Genomic DNA, 15,005 nt, shown 5'->3' on the forward strand with positions numbered 1-15,005 from the left:
GCTGCCTGACACCAGCTCCTTTCTAATAGCTGTTTATTGGCTAATGTATGTGCTTCAACTCAGACCTGCGTGCTGACTTCTGTTGTGCAGAGTGCTGCCCTTGCCCAGTCACTATGACTCTGGGATTTGCTGTAGTTTAACACTCCCTAGAATGCTGCGAAGCAGCTGTTAAATTAGAAGTCCCCCTCCAAGGCATGTCTTCCGAATCCTTTTGTATTCTTGCAGAATTGCGCCAAGAGCTAGGTTCAGTGTCCTCTCCATTGCTGCTCAGCTTACTGTCTGGGGAACTTCAGGTCTCCCTTCTCAGTAGAATGAGAGCTTTGGTTTAGATTACATCATGGATTAAATCGGAGTATTTTGTTTCTTGCTTGCAGTGTGAGGAAGCAGATTTCCAGCTAGCCAGTAGGTGGCAGAACCATGCAGTTGGGCTGGCCCCTCCCAGGCCTTGGTTCTTTATTGGGATGTTTCTGTATGAAGTTTGTTACTTGGAATGTGCTGTACTTGCTCATCTCTCTGCGTGCCAAGGCAGTAAGTGTCTCTGTGCACGTAGGCATTAACTTTAACCCTTAAGAAAATAACCCCTTTGTCTCCCCAGTTTGATGAAGGTCGCAACAACTTTGAAGGTGATATTACAAAAGAGAACTTGCTGAACTTCATCAAGTCTAACCAGCTGCCTCTGGTCATTGAGTTCACTGAACAGGTATGGCCTTCCAGTACATAATCTGCTCTTCAGTCACACACGTTCTGAGCCCCTAAGACTATGGGATGGGAAGCTATGCTGCTCTTTCCTCCTGGCCTGGAACCTACTGTGCCTAGATGAAGCAGGAGATGCAAGAGGGAGCCAGGGATAAGTTTGCGCCTCAGAGTGGCACTTGCATTCTTGGTGACTCCCTTGGCATCATCAGTGCAGAAAAGCCCATGGGCTCTGACACTGGGTTTATTTGTCCTCCTAATGTGGAGTTTGTTGTATTTCTCCTAGACTGCTCCTAAGATCTTTGGAGGAGAGATCAAGACTCACATCCTGCTGTTCCTGCCAAAGAGTGTTGCTGACTATCAAGGGAAACTAGACAACTTCAAGACAGCAGCTGGGAACTTCAAAGGAAAGGTGAGGAGCCGGAGAAGGGCAGTCACTCCTAGCCCATGCAGGGCATTGAGTAGCATTGATTTCTTACAGCTCCCTCAATCTCCTTCTTTCTGTATATGGCTCTCCCAATAGCCAGGTGCCGTAGTCAATTGCTGCTATGTATAGACCTCATTGAGGAGGGTGTAGAGTGGCAGCTTGACTCTTGATTTTTCCGTCTGACTGGTGTAAGCCAGCCCTCTAATGTAACTTGTGGCACGCTAAGGTGTTTGTCTTCATGCACATTGCTTCAGCCACTGCAGCCCCAGTATTTGTACTAGAATAAAATGGCCCACGTTCTGCCATGGGCTCAAGGGGGTATGGAAGCCAGCTGTCTAGCTGGCTTAGTGACTTTATAGCAGAGTCGCTACCTTAGGAATTCATTCATGGCTTTAATATCTACATTTGACTTTCCTCCAAAGATCCTGTTCATCTTCATAGACAGTGACCATAGCGACAACCAGAGGATCCTGGAGTTCTTTGGCCTAAAGAAGGAGGAGTGCCCAGCTGTGCGCCTCATCACTCTGGAGGAAGAAATGACTAAATACAAACCTGACTCAGATGAACTGACAGCAGAGAAGATCAAGGAGTTCTGCGACCAGTTCCTGGAGGGCAAAGTCAAGGTAACAGGACCGAATGCTGTTCTTTGGACCCTGACATAAGCAGAGATGTGGGAGTGATCCCTGCTCTAAGAGTTTGTGTGAAATCTTATACAGGTCACGTGGGGCGAGTCCTTTCAAATTAGCTTTGTAGCATGTTAATGGCATAGTACCTAGTGAGCCGCATGCTGAGACATCCAAAGGGCAGAGCCAGTGTGCATGGTGCCAGCACAGAAATAACTACTTTATCAGCATCTGAAGGCACCCACAATAAAGCAGGGGGTTCCTGTTTCTGCACTTCACGTGCCCTGGTGGTGCATATCCAGCTGCTACTCTTGTTTTCTCAGCCAGCTGAGAACTTTGTAGGCTCTTGCTCATGGTGGGAATCCTCCATCTTAATCTGAAGATCGAGGTAGCTATGCATAGCCTAGCACAGTGGCAATTTCAAATGGAGCTCTGTTCCAATGTGACTTTGAGAATGACTTCCTCAGTAATTCACACTTAGAGTGAACAAACTTCTTCTCTGAAGAACTCCGCTGCAGCCTTTCCCATGCAGGGGCACCAGCAGTTCAGAAATGCCCAGATTAGAGGGTGGGGGATTCTCCATGAGAGGAGGAGGAAATGACTGACTCAGCTGACTGCTTATAGCCCATGGCTGATCTGTTCCACAGTCTGCAAGAAGTGGGGTTTTCCTGGGAGCATGATTTTGCCTGCACATTCCACATTGCTATATGCATGCTGGTTCAGTCCCTGTTCTCCAATTCCAGCCCCACCTAATGAGCCAAGATTTGCCTGATGACTGGGACAAACAGCCTGTCAGAGTTCTGGTTGGAAAGAACTTCGAAGACATTGCTTTTGATGAGACCAAGAATGTGTTTGTGGAGTTCTGTGAGTATTTTGAGCATGCTGAATAACAAATGGCAGGAAAGCAGCCCGGTTGGGAATGGTATATGGGGGGGAACCACTTAAGAACATAAGAACGGCCAGACTGGGTCAGACCAAAGGTCCATCTAGCCCAGTATCCTGTCTACCGACAGTGGCTAATGCCAGGTTGCCCCAGAGGGAGTGAACCTAACAGGTAATGATCAAGTGATCTCTCTCCTGCCATACATCTCCAAATTTCATTTGGTGGCCCCTAGTTCTTATATTATGGGAACAAGTAAATAACTTTTCCTTATTCACTTTCTCCACACCATTCAGGATTTTATATACCTCTATCATATCCCCCCTTAGTCTCCTCTTTTCCAAGCTGAAAAGTCCTAGCCTCTTTAATCTCTCCTCATATGGGACCCGTTCCAAACCCCTAATCATTTTAGATGGCCTTCTCTGAACCTTTTCTAATGCCAGTATATATTTTTTGAGATGAGACCACATCTGTACGCAGTATTCAAGATGTGGGCATACCATGGATTTATAGAAGGGCAATAAGATATTCTCAGTCTTATTCTCTGTCCCTTTTTGAATGATTCCTTTTTAATGACCCCTTCCCCCAGGAGCTGGATGACCTGGAAGAGAAGGGAAGATTCTCCTTTACTGCAGCACTTGGACTAGGCTAGCAAGCATCAGAGTGGAGGGCCTAGCCCTTCCCCTTGTCTGTTGGGTGGCTTCCAAGCTTCATGTTGCCTTTTAATTTACAGATGCTCCCTGGTGTGGTCACTGCAAACAATTGGCTCCTATCTGGGACAAACTGGGAGAGACTTACAAGGACCATGAGAACATTGTCATTGCCAAGATGGACTCAACAGCTAACGAAGTGGAGACAGTGAAAGTCCACAGTTTTCCCACACTCAAGTTCTTCCCCGCAGGCCCTGGCAAAAATGTACGCAGGCTGCTGAATTCCAGGGACTTGTGTGTGGATCATCTCTAGCAAGGGAGAGCTAGAACTTTAGAGCCTCTTTCTGCTCTCTTGTGTGCCTGGGGCTTTAGCACCCATTTGGGAGATGTGCTTTTAGATTTGAGAAGGTTGGTTTGGCACCTTCCAAATGGCTTTGGTGGGCCTTTGGGGGATGGGCTGAGTTGCAGGAGGGTGAGGGAGACAGCCTGGGAAGACATGGGGGGCAGCGCTAGATGGGGCTGGGCGAAGTGCAGCCGAGGACAGTGTGCTCATCTGCAGGCTGTCGTCTTCTCACAGCGATCTTGGCGGTCTAGTGGCTGAGCTGCTCCTTCATCTCATGTGGGTGAAGGTGAATTTTACATTTCCTCTTGCTTGGCATTTTTGAAAACTGCTGTTCAGAAAGAGAATTGTTCCCACCAAGGGCTTGACTCTGTTTGGGTTAACCAGCATCTCTCCTGGCTTTTCCCCTGCAGGTCATAGACTACAATGGGGAGAGGACGCTAGAAGGCTTCCAGAAGTTCCTGGAAAGTGGAGGCCAGGATGGTGCTGGGGATGAAGAGGTGAGTCGCCCATTCATTGGGGAGCCTTGGTCTGCAGTGCTTGCAAAGTGTGTGGAGTCAGTAGCAGCATTAGGATTTTAACCCCTACAATAGGTCCTGGCTTCTAGAGCCACTTCTGGTTCTTCCCAGCAGGATAGATGCTCTGTGGGCATGGCGACACTAAACAAATCCCTGAAAAGCTGGAAGTCTGGCTGGCCACTGCAGTCTGATGGGCTGCTGCTGGCCGGGACTGTCAGGCGGTGAGGCATGAACACATGAATAGTGATCCCTCAATTCACAATCTGCTAAATCCATATAGGCCCTGACTTTCCCATCTCTGGTCACCACAGTAAGGCTGCTTGAATGCTCAAGGCCCATGCTTGGTTCGAGATCTTTTCCTCTCCATAGAAATCCCTCTCTGCCTTGGCCAGCTGTGTCTGTGGTTCTAGACCCATGTGAGATTGCTGCCTTTGCTCTTAGGCCCACCATGATAGCAGGACAGCCCATCACCAGGTGGTGGTGCCCTTTCTGCTTCTGGAGTGAGGCTGCTCCCCTTCCTGCCAGCCTGTGCACTATTATTCCTAAATCCAGTTTCTCTTTGTTCACTTTAACGGGCTTGTGTTCTGAAGGGAGAGATGCTGGTCTCTTGTAATTAGCTGTGGCCACTGCATTCAGATTCTCCTATCCAATCCCTAGTAACATGAGCAGTCTGTACTGTATATGCAGCGTCATGATTCAGCACTTCCTTCTGCCTTTAGGGCCCCCTGTCCATTGTTCTCCAACTACTGGCTTTTATGTGACTCTGGGATTTTTTTTTAACACTGATCTCAAATGAGTTTGAGTTCCCTGAATGGCCAGAGTAATGTGTTGCCATTAACATGCCAGGTGGAACAGAGCATGGACTGGAGTGAGTGGGGTAGGAGCCTCATTGCTGTGCCTAAATCTGCCGGGGCTCCAGGGTCCTGTCTGCATTGTGCCAGATCAGAACCAGTAGCTGTTGACAAATGTTGTATTTAAACGCAGGATCTGGAGGACCTGGAGGCTGATGAGATTGATCTTGAGGAAGGTGAAGAGGACCAGAAGATCCACAAAGATGAACTGTAAAGAGGAGACTCGAATCTGCATATCCCAAAGAGCAGACACTACACTGGCTGCCCTGTCACAGGGCCTAGCGAGTCCAGAAACCCATTCGGATTTAAACTAGGAGTGTTGGCTGGAAATGCAGGGATTGGTTTAAAGTAACACTTCATCCTAACTTGTCTGTACACTTGACTGTCTCCTCTTACTTTTCAGTTCTGAAAAGGGATCTGTCGCTAGGTAGCTGCCCAGGCACCTGGGCCTCTTATTTTTTTTTTTTTATTGTGATGTACTTTTTCGTACATGGATTTGTTCCAAGTGTTCTGTTCTTTTGGGTAGAAGTGGGCTGTGAAGTGGCAGGAAGAGTCTCATTGCCTGACATTTCAGAGCCTCACCAGTAATGCCTCCTAGGAAAGCTTAGTTTTCTCTCTTCTAAATCTAAAGGCCATAACTACTCTCCACCTGGCAGTGCCCTAACCATTGTTGTCTCAGCTGTTCTTCCCTGGAATTGCCATCCTTCAGTGTGGGGAAAACCACTAACCTGACTTCAGGGGTCCCAGGGGCGGGGGAGTGGGCCGATGTTTCCCCTTTTAACACATCATTGCGTGGCTGAAGGTCTCATTTGCCTTTTGCTTTGAAAGATGAATGGAGATGACTGTTCCAAAGATGGGGAAGGGTAGAGCATTTTGCCAGCATTGGCTGTGGCAGGCTCTGGGGAGGGAAGCACCAACTGCTGGCTCACCTGTGTAGACAGGACCTAGTGGCATTGCCACCATCTCCCTGATCAAACAAGGCGCTCTTCCTCAATCCTTTTCTGTGCATTTTTTTTGTGAATGGGTTTCCTGGGCAGACAAGGTGGTATGGGGGCCTGATAGAATGCAGCAAACAGGACACTTCTGATTACTGGGTTGTAGGGAGGGGGACTTGGGAACGGGAGTGCTGTGAAAGTCTGAGCGAAATCAGGCTTGTTCTAAGCATTCCATCACAATGTTGGAACTGAACTTGTTGGCCAAATAAAGTTGAGATTTTAATACTATCCTGTGTCTGACTCTAAATGTCAAACCTAGAGCTCATTTTAATTAGCCTGTTTCCTGATCCCCAGCTGCAATTCTGCAAGAGACTCTGGGGGGGGTCTGAATGTGGGGGCAGGAGCCAGGAACCCCTGAGTCCTGCAGCTGACTTGGTGATTGGGATAAAATCCCTTAACCTCCTTTTCCCTGTCTCTAAAAGAGTGATCTTGACCCTCCACTTGAAACATGCAGTGCTGTAGAGGAGCCAAGGACTTGTGCCTTGTTGAATCATTGCCATGATGAGCAATGCCAGAGGTTAGTGAGAGGAGCATTGAGTCAGATCATTAAAAAAGGATCACTAAAATAAATTTCTGCAATGGCCATGCCAGCTTGCCTTCAACTGTCCAGCCAGACATTGTGATGGTTTTAGACCCAAACATATGCTTGGCCCAAAGGCTCATGGCCTTGTCTTCTTGCAGACCAGTGCTGGGGCAATACCATATACTTGGAAGCCAGAGTCCACTTTGTTAACCAGCCCCACAGTAGTTGATGGCACCTGTCCTCTACAAGGGTACCTGGCTGTTGGAAGTGAAATGTCTGGACTGTCCTAGGTCTGAGTGGGAGCAACTAGGGAAAATGTCCCTTGTTCCTGAGAGCAGCCTCTGGGTGCAGTTGGAATACAAATAGCATTTCAGCCATCTTGTGCCAGGACCTCTAATACCCTGCCTAAGCCTGCCTGCACTTGTGGGGTAGCTGCCTACTAAGACAAAAAACTGTATTGCCAGCAGGTGGGCTGGATTTGGATGCTTGAGGTACCAATCAATCCCAGATGCCACTGGCTGAAAGCACTGTTCTAGAGACATTACCCTCAGAGTTAATCCCAGGAACCTGCATTCAGAGAACTTGGTGTTTGTTGCTATGCTGCTCAGGGTCACATGATCTCACTGATCCTCCCTGCTATTACCAAGCTAGCTACTGACCACCAGAAATATTCTTGTAAACAAATATTCTGGGTCACAGGAGGGAGGAGGGTTCCTCTGTAAGGTGGGTCTTTCTACCTGAGCCACACGGCCTGCTTGGGGCAGTTTGCACCTCGCTTTGCTGGTTGTGGGGTTAGGTGGAGGACTTCGGTCTCCAAGGCTATTTTCTTTGTGTGTAACGTGACAGTGCTACAACTTCCCAAGGAGGTGTGTGCTGGGGTGTTCCCCAAGCTTTCCCCATCTGCTGGCACTGCTGCTCAGGCTCCATCCTGCAAAGGGAACCAGAGGGAGTCCGATCACAGCTCTGCTACCCCAGAGGAAAGCTGGTCACGGACACCTTTTCCCTTTGTGGAAGCAGCTGCTTTGCACACTCTGGCAGAGGGAGAGGGGGGAAGAGGCTTTTAAGATGGTTACTTTGCAAAGGCTTTTTGGCTGGTTACCACCTCCAGAAAATCCATTTTGCAGCTGGGTACATGGCCTGAGCCCTTTACGCCTGGGTTTGTCCGACACAAACAAGACTGAGCTCTTTAGTGGTTGCCCTCTGAGCACAGGCATGAGCCTGGACAACTGATCCAGTGGTGTGAGCTTGTCTCTTCCCCCGCCCCCCTCCCCAAATCTGATCTGAGGGGATCACTCCTAAGCCTGAGTCTCTGCCTTAGAGTCTAACAAACAAATGGGGGTGGGTCTGGGGGAGAATCTCAGCTGAGCACCAGCAGTGATGACCGTTTGCTGCCTGCCCAGCTGTTGTTGTCTTGAGTTCACAGGAATTGCTGCATAGCTGACTTTGTGCTGAACCTCTGCTGGCAGCTCCCAAAGGAACATGAAGTTTTTGTTGGCTTTTGCCCTCTGGCAGGGCTTTCCAGCCAGTCTGGGGCATGGATGACCCCTGGGCATTGAGATTAACATGCTGAAAGTTTCAGCGTAGTTCTATCTGAAGCAATGGGAGGGGACTGGGAGAACAGATGTTGCTGGAACTCCTCTGCTGCTCTAGTCACCATAACTAGGGCTCCATGTCAGTTGTGGATTCTGTGATTTTTTTTTTTCCCCCATGACCTTCGTACAGGGGTGGGCAAACTACAGCCCAGAGGCCACATCTGGCCCTCGAGCTCCCACCAGGAAGCAGGGTCCAGGGCTTGTCCTGCTCCAGCTGGGGCGCAGGGTCAGGGTCTTGCCCCACTCCGCACGACTCCCAGAAGCAGCGGCATGTCTTCTCTCCCTCGCCCCCCGGCTCCTACACATAGGGGCAGCCAGGGGGCTCTGCACGCTGCCCCTGCCCCAAGTGCTGCCCCCGCAGCTCCCATTGGCTGGGAACTGCAGCCAATGGGAGCTGCAGGGGTGGCGCCTGTGGACAAGGCAGCATGCAGAGCTGCCTGGCCACACCTCCACAAAGGAGCCGGAGCGGGGACATGCCGCTGTTTCTGGGAACTGCTTGAGGTAAGCGCTGCCCAGAGCCTGCCCCCCTGACCCTCTCCTGTGCCCCAGGCCTGATCCTCCTCCCACCCTCTGAACCCCTCGGTCCCAGCCCAGAGCACCCTCCTGCACTCCCAACTCCTCATTCCCAGCGCCCGCACCACCAGCCAGAGCCCCCCTGCACCCCAACCCCCAATTTTGTGAACATTCATGGCCCGCCATACAATTTCCATACCCAGATGTGTCCCTTGGGCCAAAAAGTTTGCCCACCCCTGCCTCAGTGACTTCTGCGGCAGCCAGTGTGGCTGATCCCAGGGCCACCCAAGCGGCTGGCCTCAGGGACAGCTGCTCAGGTGGCCTTAGGGACAGCCGGGACAGCCACTGCTCAGGTGGCCCTGGCAGCAGTCCCAGGGTGGCGGAAGCAGCCACAGTCTGTGGCCCCAGGCAGTGGGCCCCAGGTGGCCGGCCAGAGCAGTTGCTGCTGGGCCCCTGAGCACATGTCCCCTCTGATTTAGTCGCAGGTATAAGTCATGGACAGGTCACGGGCAGTAAATTTTTGTTTATTGCCTGTGACCTGTGCATGACTCTTACTAAAAATACCTGTGAGTAAATCATAGCCTTAACCATAACTGATCTGTGAGGATCCTCACCCAGCAGATGGCCCAGTTCAGACAGGTGCTGGGGGAGCAGAGAATGCAGCAGGAGCCTGCAGTAGGAGTTCTCGGCGTCTCTGAAGCTCTGCTCTGGGTGCTATTCTCTTGCCTGGCCCTGCCAACAGCCACAGGACCAGGCCTGCGGCCGCAGTTCCAGGGAGCCTGGGGTGAGCTGCCCTCCAAGAGGTGCTGCTCGAGCTTCTGCTTCCAGGACCAGCCCTCCTGCCCTCTGCAGGACATCGTCTGGAATCTGCAGCTCTGAGGCTCGGGCCCAAGCCTTGCCTGAGTGGGGATCTGCCACAGCCACTGGAGCGTGAATGACCTCAGCCCTAACCTGGCGTCTGTGGCTTTGACACAGCACTGTTTCACGCCTCCGCAAGCTGCTGCATGCATCAGTATCTGGCTTCCCAGGCCTGTTCCTAATGGACTCTTGGTAGCAGGGCCGGCTTTTGGCACCGTGGGGCCCAATTCGAAGGAGCTGCCGCCGAAGTCCTGTTACTGTCTGCGGCAGCAGCTCAATCGCTGCCGCGGAGGAAGGACCCTCCGCTGAAGACAGCGGCAACGATTGAGCGGCACTTCAGCGGAGGGTCCTTCCTCTGCGGCAGCGACTGAGCTGCCACCGAAGACAGCGGCGAGGCTTTGATGGCAGCTCCTTCGGGATGTTGCGGGCCACGATTCCGGGGAATCGGCTGAATCGCCCTAAAGCCGGCCCTGCTTGGTAGACCTGGTTTCCATGCCACAGGGAGCCTGCAGCGGGGCCAGGGGCTGCATACGCATAGGCAGCAGCGGGCTTGACCCTTTAGATGGGCACATCAACAAGTCGGCTGTAAGATGAGACTCTAACTTGTGCCAAAAGTGGGAGGCTGGAGGGCAGGGCAGCTCTATTACAGCACCTCATGGCAAATAGCATGAGCTGAATGTCCCCAAAATAGCCAGCAGGAGACTATATAAGGGGAGCTGCCAGTGGAGCCCGTCAGCCCCGAGCAGGGAGTCTGGCACTGAGCTCGGTGGGGGCTGGGAACACACGTAGCTGCCTCGCTGCTCTAGAGGGTGGCTGTTTGCGGCTGCCAGGAGAGGCCCCTGCAGAACTAGCGGCTCCGGCACTCTTTGGCCTAAGGAGGAAGTGACCAGAACAGGGGAGAAGAGTGCGCAGTGCTCTGACACTGAGTCGGGGGGGGTCAGTGCTGCCTCCTGCACCTGCTCACCCAGGCTGTCGCAGCCTCACTGTGTCTGCCCTTGTGCCTTCTCGCTGGCTTCACAAGGTGCCCACCAGTATGAAATACTATGACCCGGCCTCGCTGCCCCGGTGCCGCGGGTGCTCCCAGCGCCTCAAGCCAGCACGGACAGTGCGCTTCCCCAATGACGTTGTCTTCCAGGACAACATCAGGCTGGGGGACCTGGAGCAGGTGGGCAGGTTTATCCGAGCCAGGAAGGTCACCTTGAGCACCCTCTACCCCTCCGGTGAGTAACACCCGCTGTGGCGCTGGCAGAGCTAATGGGCGGGCAGCAGCGGGGGGTTCCCGGGTGGGTAAGCCTGCCCCTGCAGGGATGTGCCAGTCACAGCCTTACCCCATGCAGAGCAGAGCGTTAGACTTTCACCCCATTGTAATTAAGCCACTTCATGCCCTGCTGGTGGTGGTGGAGGGGGTCTTGCTCCCATCCCCCGACTAGCATCAATGGGAGCCAAGTGGTTCAATCCCTCTGGGGGAGCTAGCCCAGCACCAGATGCTGATGGGCACCCAGTAGTGTGGGAATGCATCACCCCTAGCAGACACGGACAGAGCCAACCCTTCAGTGCAGAGGGGTTAAAGCCCGGGACCTTGCCCCTTGATGTGCACAGCACCATGTACAGTAACTACAACGTGCGAATGGCCAGAGTCAGGGAGGGGAACGGCAAGGGAGAGGCCCAAAGTAGCATGAGCTGGTGACTAGAGCACTGGACTAGGAGCCTGGACTCCTGGGTTCCCAGCTCTGGGAAGGGAATGGGGCCGAGTGCTTAGGGGAGGGGGGAGCCAGGACTCCTGGGTTCAGTTACCAGCTCTGCTGCTGACTCACTGAGTGACTTTCCCCATACGTATGACTCTGCTGCCTGCGTGTAGGGCTGGGGCTAGTCCGATGAAGGAGTTGGTGCGGGCGGGGGCGGTGTGACGGCCTGTGTCGTTATTACATGGTTGCCCCTTGTGGCTTTGCCTCAGCCTCTGTCAGAAAAGGCCCTGGAGACCCCCTCTCAAATAGCCCTGGCTTGGGTGCCAGGCTCCCACCCAGCCACACAGATATGACTTCAGCCCTGGTTCTGAACCGAGTGTCCACACCCAGGGGTGAGGGACTCAGGGCTGAGGCCTGGAGGAGACATAAAGGCTATTGGTGGCAGAGCTCGGGGGTGGATTGGCACGTCACTGACCAGCCTCCCTGCCCCCAGCTCTCCTGCCTGGCGCAGCGGGGGAGGGAGGGGGGCTAGAGAGCCTGAGCCACTCAAGGAGCCATTTACGGGGAAAATATGACCTGGCGCCAGCTCCTTTCTGGGGTGCGGGGGAGGGGAGCTGGGTGTTTCCAAGCTGGGGCCCTTCCCCCATTGTCTCCTCCCAAAGCCCCTGCCTCGTGTCACGTCCCAGAACCCAAGGGGCAGCGCCCTGGCCCGGTGAGGGCAGGTCCCTCTGCCTCCCCATGGCCAGGCAGGTCAGGCCCCGCAGCTGACGGGTCCCCTCTCTAGGCAAGGCAGCCCTCCATGAAGCCGTGCTCGCTGGGAACCTCGACTGTGTCAAACTGCTGGTGCGATACGGTGCGGACATTCACCAGAAGGACGAGAATGGCTGGACCCCCCTGCACATGGCCTGCAGCGATGGCTACATTCACATAGCCAGGTCAGCAGTCACCATGTGCTTGGCTTAGCCCTGTGACAGTTACCCGGCCAGCCTGGGCTCCGGGAGAGTGGGGGCAGGGTGTGCTGGCCTGGGGCTCTGGGAGGAGTGGGGGACAGGGTGTGCTGGCCTGGGGCTCTGGGAGGAGGGGGGCAGGGTGCTGGCATAGGGCTGTGGAGAAGCAGCCTGCCCCACACCCTGTGTATCTAGGGTTGCCAACTCTGACTGAAGCTATTCTGGGAGATTTTTCCCCCCAACATGACATAATATCATTTTCTTAAAATATCCTATCAAAATCTCCTGGATTGCTTTCAACAGTCACCGGGAGATAGATGCCGATTCCAGGAGACTCCAGGCCAATCCTGAAGGGTTGGCAACCCTATGTGTACGTGGTAGTTGCCAAGGCCTAGTGTTTCCTGCTGAGGCCCGGAACCCCCTTAATCCTGCAGGAAGTGGGGCTGTCTACAGGAAATGTTGGAAGCACATGTCTGCTGTCCCCTGCTAGGCTGCCTTGCCCACCCGCCAGCATGGGTGCTGGGGGTGCTGCCACGTCCCCTGGCTTGATGTGGATTCCATTATACACAGGGTCACAGGGTTTGCAGTTTGGGTCACTGGCTCTCAGGCTTTCCCCCCCCTCCCCCGCCGTGCACATTGTTCCAGCACACCTGCCCGCCAGTGCAGCCCCTTCCCTCTGTCTCCTGCAGGTACCTCATCTCTTTAGGGGCCAGGCTTGATGCCACCAATGACGAAGGGGAGAAACCATCTGACCTCATCGACGCTGACTCCAAGGACCTTGTGGAGCTCTTTAAAGCTGCCAGGATGGACTGAGGCGTCTCTCCCTGGCGTGGGGCTCCTGTCGCTCGGACTCTCCAGCAGCGGAGGTGGGGCAGTGCAGTCGTCAGTCCTGGGGGCTGCTGATCAGGGCAGTTTAGGGAAAGCAGAGAGTTTTGCTGTAACGTGTGCATAGGAGAGTCTAGGGACAGAGAGAGTTCACCCAATAACTACACTGCAGGGCTGCGAGCTACCTCAAGCTCCCCAGAGCCCCCGGATCGCCAGGGGCACCATGGGGAGAAACTGACCCTTCTCCACCGCTCTCAGCCCCACCGCAGAGCCAGTGTCCATCTTCAGCTAAAACTGGATTGGCCAAAAGAGCAGTGGTTGGAACGCGCTGGTTCTGGCTGGCACGGGTGTGTGGACACTGAAGCAGCGGGGGTCTGAGCTGGCACTGGGTGGGCTCTGCTGTGTGGAAGCACATGCTGATCGGGCCCAGCTGGCGCTGACAGTGGCACTGTCTCACTGGAGGCATTAAAGCTGTTTCTTTGAGCTGCAGCTCCTCGGAATAACCCTTGTCCGTCCGGGGCAGAGAGAGAGAACGTTAGCCCAGCTCTCTTGGTAGCAGGTAATGCTGTACAGATTAGATATCTTGTCGTAATGTCACTGTGTTAAAAGTCCTATTTTGGACTGAGCCAACTATAGATTTGCTTTTCTACCATACTGTCCAATGGGTTGACCTGGTGGCCGGGTTCTTTTTGTTACTTTGCAAATACTTTTTACTTTTTCAATAAACTGATTTCCGGAGAGCCTGGTGCTGCCACCATTGTTTTGTTTCTCAGGTGTAGAGGGTAACTCTTCCTGCCCTGCAGCACAGTTGTCCCAAAATCACCTCTCCCAACCTGCTTCAGGATCCTATTAGGCAGACGCAACCATGACACGGGAGCCACATGCTCAATGAAAAGAAAGATCCAAGAATCAACAAACTCATTGCAGCTGTCAAGGAAAAATAGAATGTCCGACGTGACGGCAGAGCATGGAGACAAGCCCCAGTCTTGCCTAGGCTGTTCCCCATCATGGGCACTCGCTGTCCACCTAGCCAGAGCTTGCTGAAGAGGGGTTACTCTAGCGGCTGCTCTGGTGAGAGGGAGTGGGTATAACACAGCAGCACTTGGGCATGTCCCCACGCCCTGAACCCTTGCATTGGGCCCTGTGCACCAGTACAAATCAAGCAGAGCTGTCCAAAGTGGGCAATGCACTTGCAGATCAAACGGCTAATCCTGGGAAGCCCCACCCCTCAGCAAAGGGCTCGCAGGGCAGCCCCACTCACTCAGCTCTGGGATGGGCACTGCTGGGTGGCTCCAGTATTATCCTCCCCTGTGGGCATCAGGGAGGGACGGGGCTGAGAGCGGGGGGCTGAATGAGGAGAGAGTGGCTTGGCATGGACCTCAGCAGCTGGTGAACATAGCCTGGTTAGCAGGTGGGGGCATGTGAGGGAGGGGCCTTTGACAAGAGGGCAGGGCTAAATCAGGTTGAACAGGGGGTTAAAAAAGCTGTCTCCCAGGTGAGCAGCAGAGGGAGGGAGTTTAGAGTAGCATTCCTGCCAGGTCCTGCGCCAAACAGAGTGAGCTGCCCAGGTAAGGAGCGTTTGGCTGGAGAAAGATTTCAGCAGCAGGGCAGGAGACCGAGGGTCTATAACCTGCCACAAAAAGCCGCCTATAAAAGAAACATGGGGGAGGATACATCTCACAAACATCCTCTAGACTTAGCCCAATTACCCTCAATAAATAACACCCCAAACTGGCTAGTGTGAAACGAAATCCAGGCTTGAACAGTGAGAGGATAGCAGTAGCAATATATTACTGACCACCTGACCAGGATGGTGACAGTGATTGTGAAATGCTCAGGTTGATTAGGGAAACTACAAAGGAAGAAAACAATAATAATGGGGGATTACAACTAGCCTCGTATTGACTTGGTATGTGCCACCTCAGGAAAGGATGCAGAGAGAACATTTCTAGACACCATAAATGACAGCGTTTGGAGCAGCATGTGCTAGAACCCACAAGGGGAGAGGTCATTCTTGATTTAGTCCTAAGTGGAGGGCAGGCTCTGGTCCAAGAGGTGAATATAGCTGAACTGCTCGGTAATAGT

The 15,005-nt window shown here is 53.2% G+C and overlaps 2 protein-coding genes across 2 annotated transcripts in view; both read left to right on the forward strand.

Annotated features, from left to right (window-relative positions):
• Nucleotides 1-6,205, forward strand: part of P4HB (prolyl 4-hydroxylase subunit beta) — an 11,961-nt gene extending 5,756 nt beyond the window's left edge. Inside the window, exons 5-11 of the mRNA XM_024203186.2 lie at nucleotides 596-700; nucleotides 980-1,105; nucleotides 1,543-1,743; nucleotides 2,487-2,607; nucleotides 3,357-3,538; nucleotides 4,027-4,113; nucleotides 5,116-6,205. Of these exons, the coding sequence (XP_024058954.2) occupies nucleotides 596-700; nucleotides 980-1,105; nucleotides 1,543-1,743; nucleotides 2,487-2,607; nucleotides 3,357-3,538; nucleotides 4,027-4,113; nucleotides 5,116-5,196 (903 nt within the window). The 3' untranslated portion in view covers nucleotides 5,197-6,205. The remainder of the gene's footprint in view (nucleotides 1-595; nucleotides 701-979; nucleotides 1,106-1,542; nucleotides 1,744-2,486; nucleotides 2,608-3,356; nucleotides 3,539-4,026; nucleotides 4,114-5,115) is intronic.
• Nucleotides 6,206-10,212: 4,007 nt separating this feature from the next.
• PPP1R27 (protein phosphatase 1 regulatory subunit 27) lies at nucleotides 10,213-13,660 on the forward strand. Its single transcript, XM_024203187.1, has 3 exons — nucleotides 10,213-10,683; nucleotides 11,933-12,083; nucleotides 12,785-13,660. Exons 1-3 carry the CDS (start codon nucleotides 10,497-10,499, stop codon nucleotides 12,906-12,908), a joined length of 462 nt encoding a protein of 153 aa, XP_024058955.1. The 5' UTR covers nucleotides 10,213-10,496; the 3' UTR covers nucleotides 12,909-13,660.
• Nucleotides 13,661-15,005: the final 1,345 nt, after the last annotated feature.

Source organism: Terrapene carolina, unplaced genomic scaffold (assembly GCF_002925995.2).
Source record: "Terrapene carolina triunguis isolate 2854851 unplaced genomic scaffold, T_m_triunguis-2.0 Scaffold192, whole genome shotgun sequence".
NCBI lineage: Eukaryota > Metazoa > Chordata > Testudines > Emydidae > Terrapene > Terrapene triunguis.

Excerpts from the sequence above, each read along its gene's own strand:
- PPP1R27 (XM_024203187.1), top strand. The coding sequence starts at position 10,497 with ATGAAATACTATGACCCGGCCTCGCTGCCCCGGTGCCGCGGGTGCTCC. Across the intron at positions 10,684-11,932 it reads GAGCACCCTCTACCCCTCCG|GCAAGGCAGCCCTCCATGAA; the intron begins GTGAGTAACACC and ends TCCCCTCTCTAG. Across the intron at positions 12,084-12,784 it reads GGCTACATTCACATAGCCAG|GTACCTCATCTCTTTAGGGG; the intron begins GTCAGCAGTCAC and ends TGTCTCCTGCAG.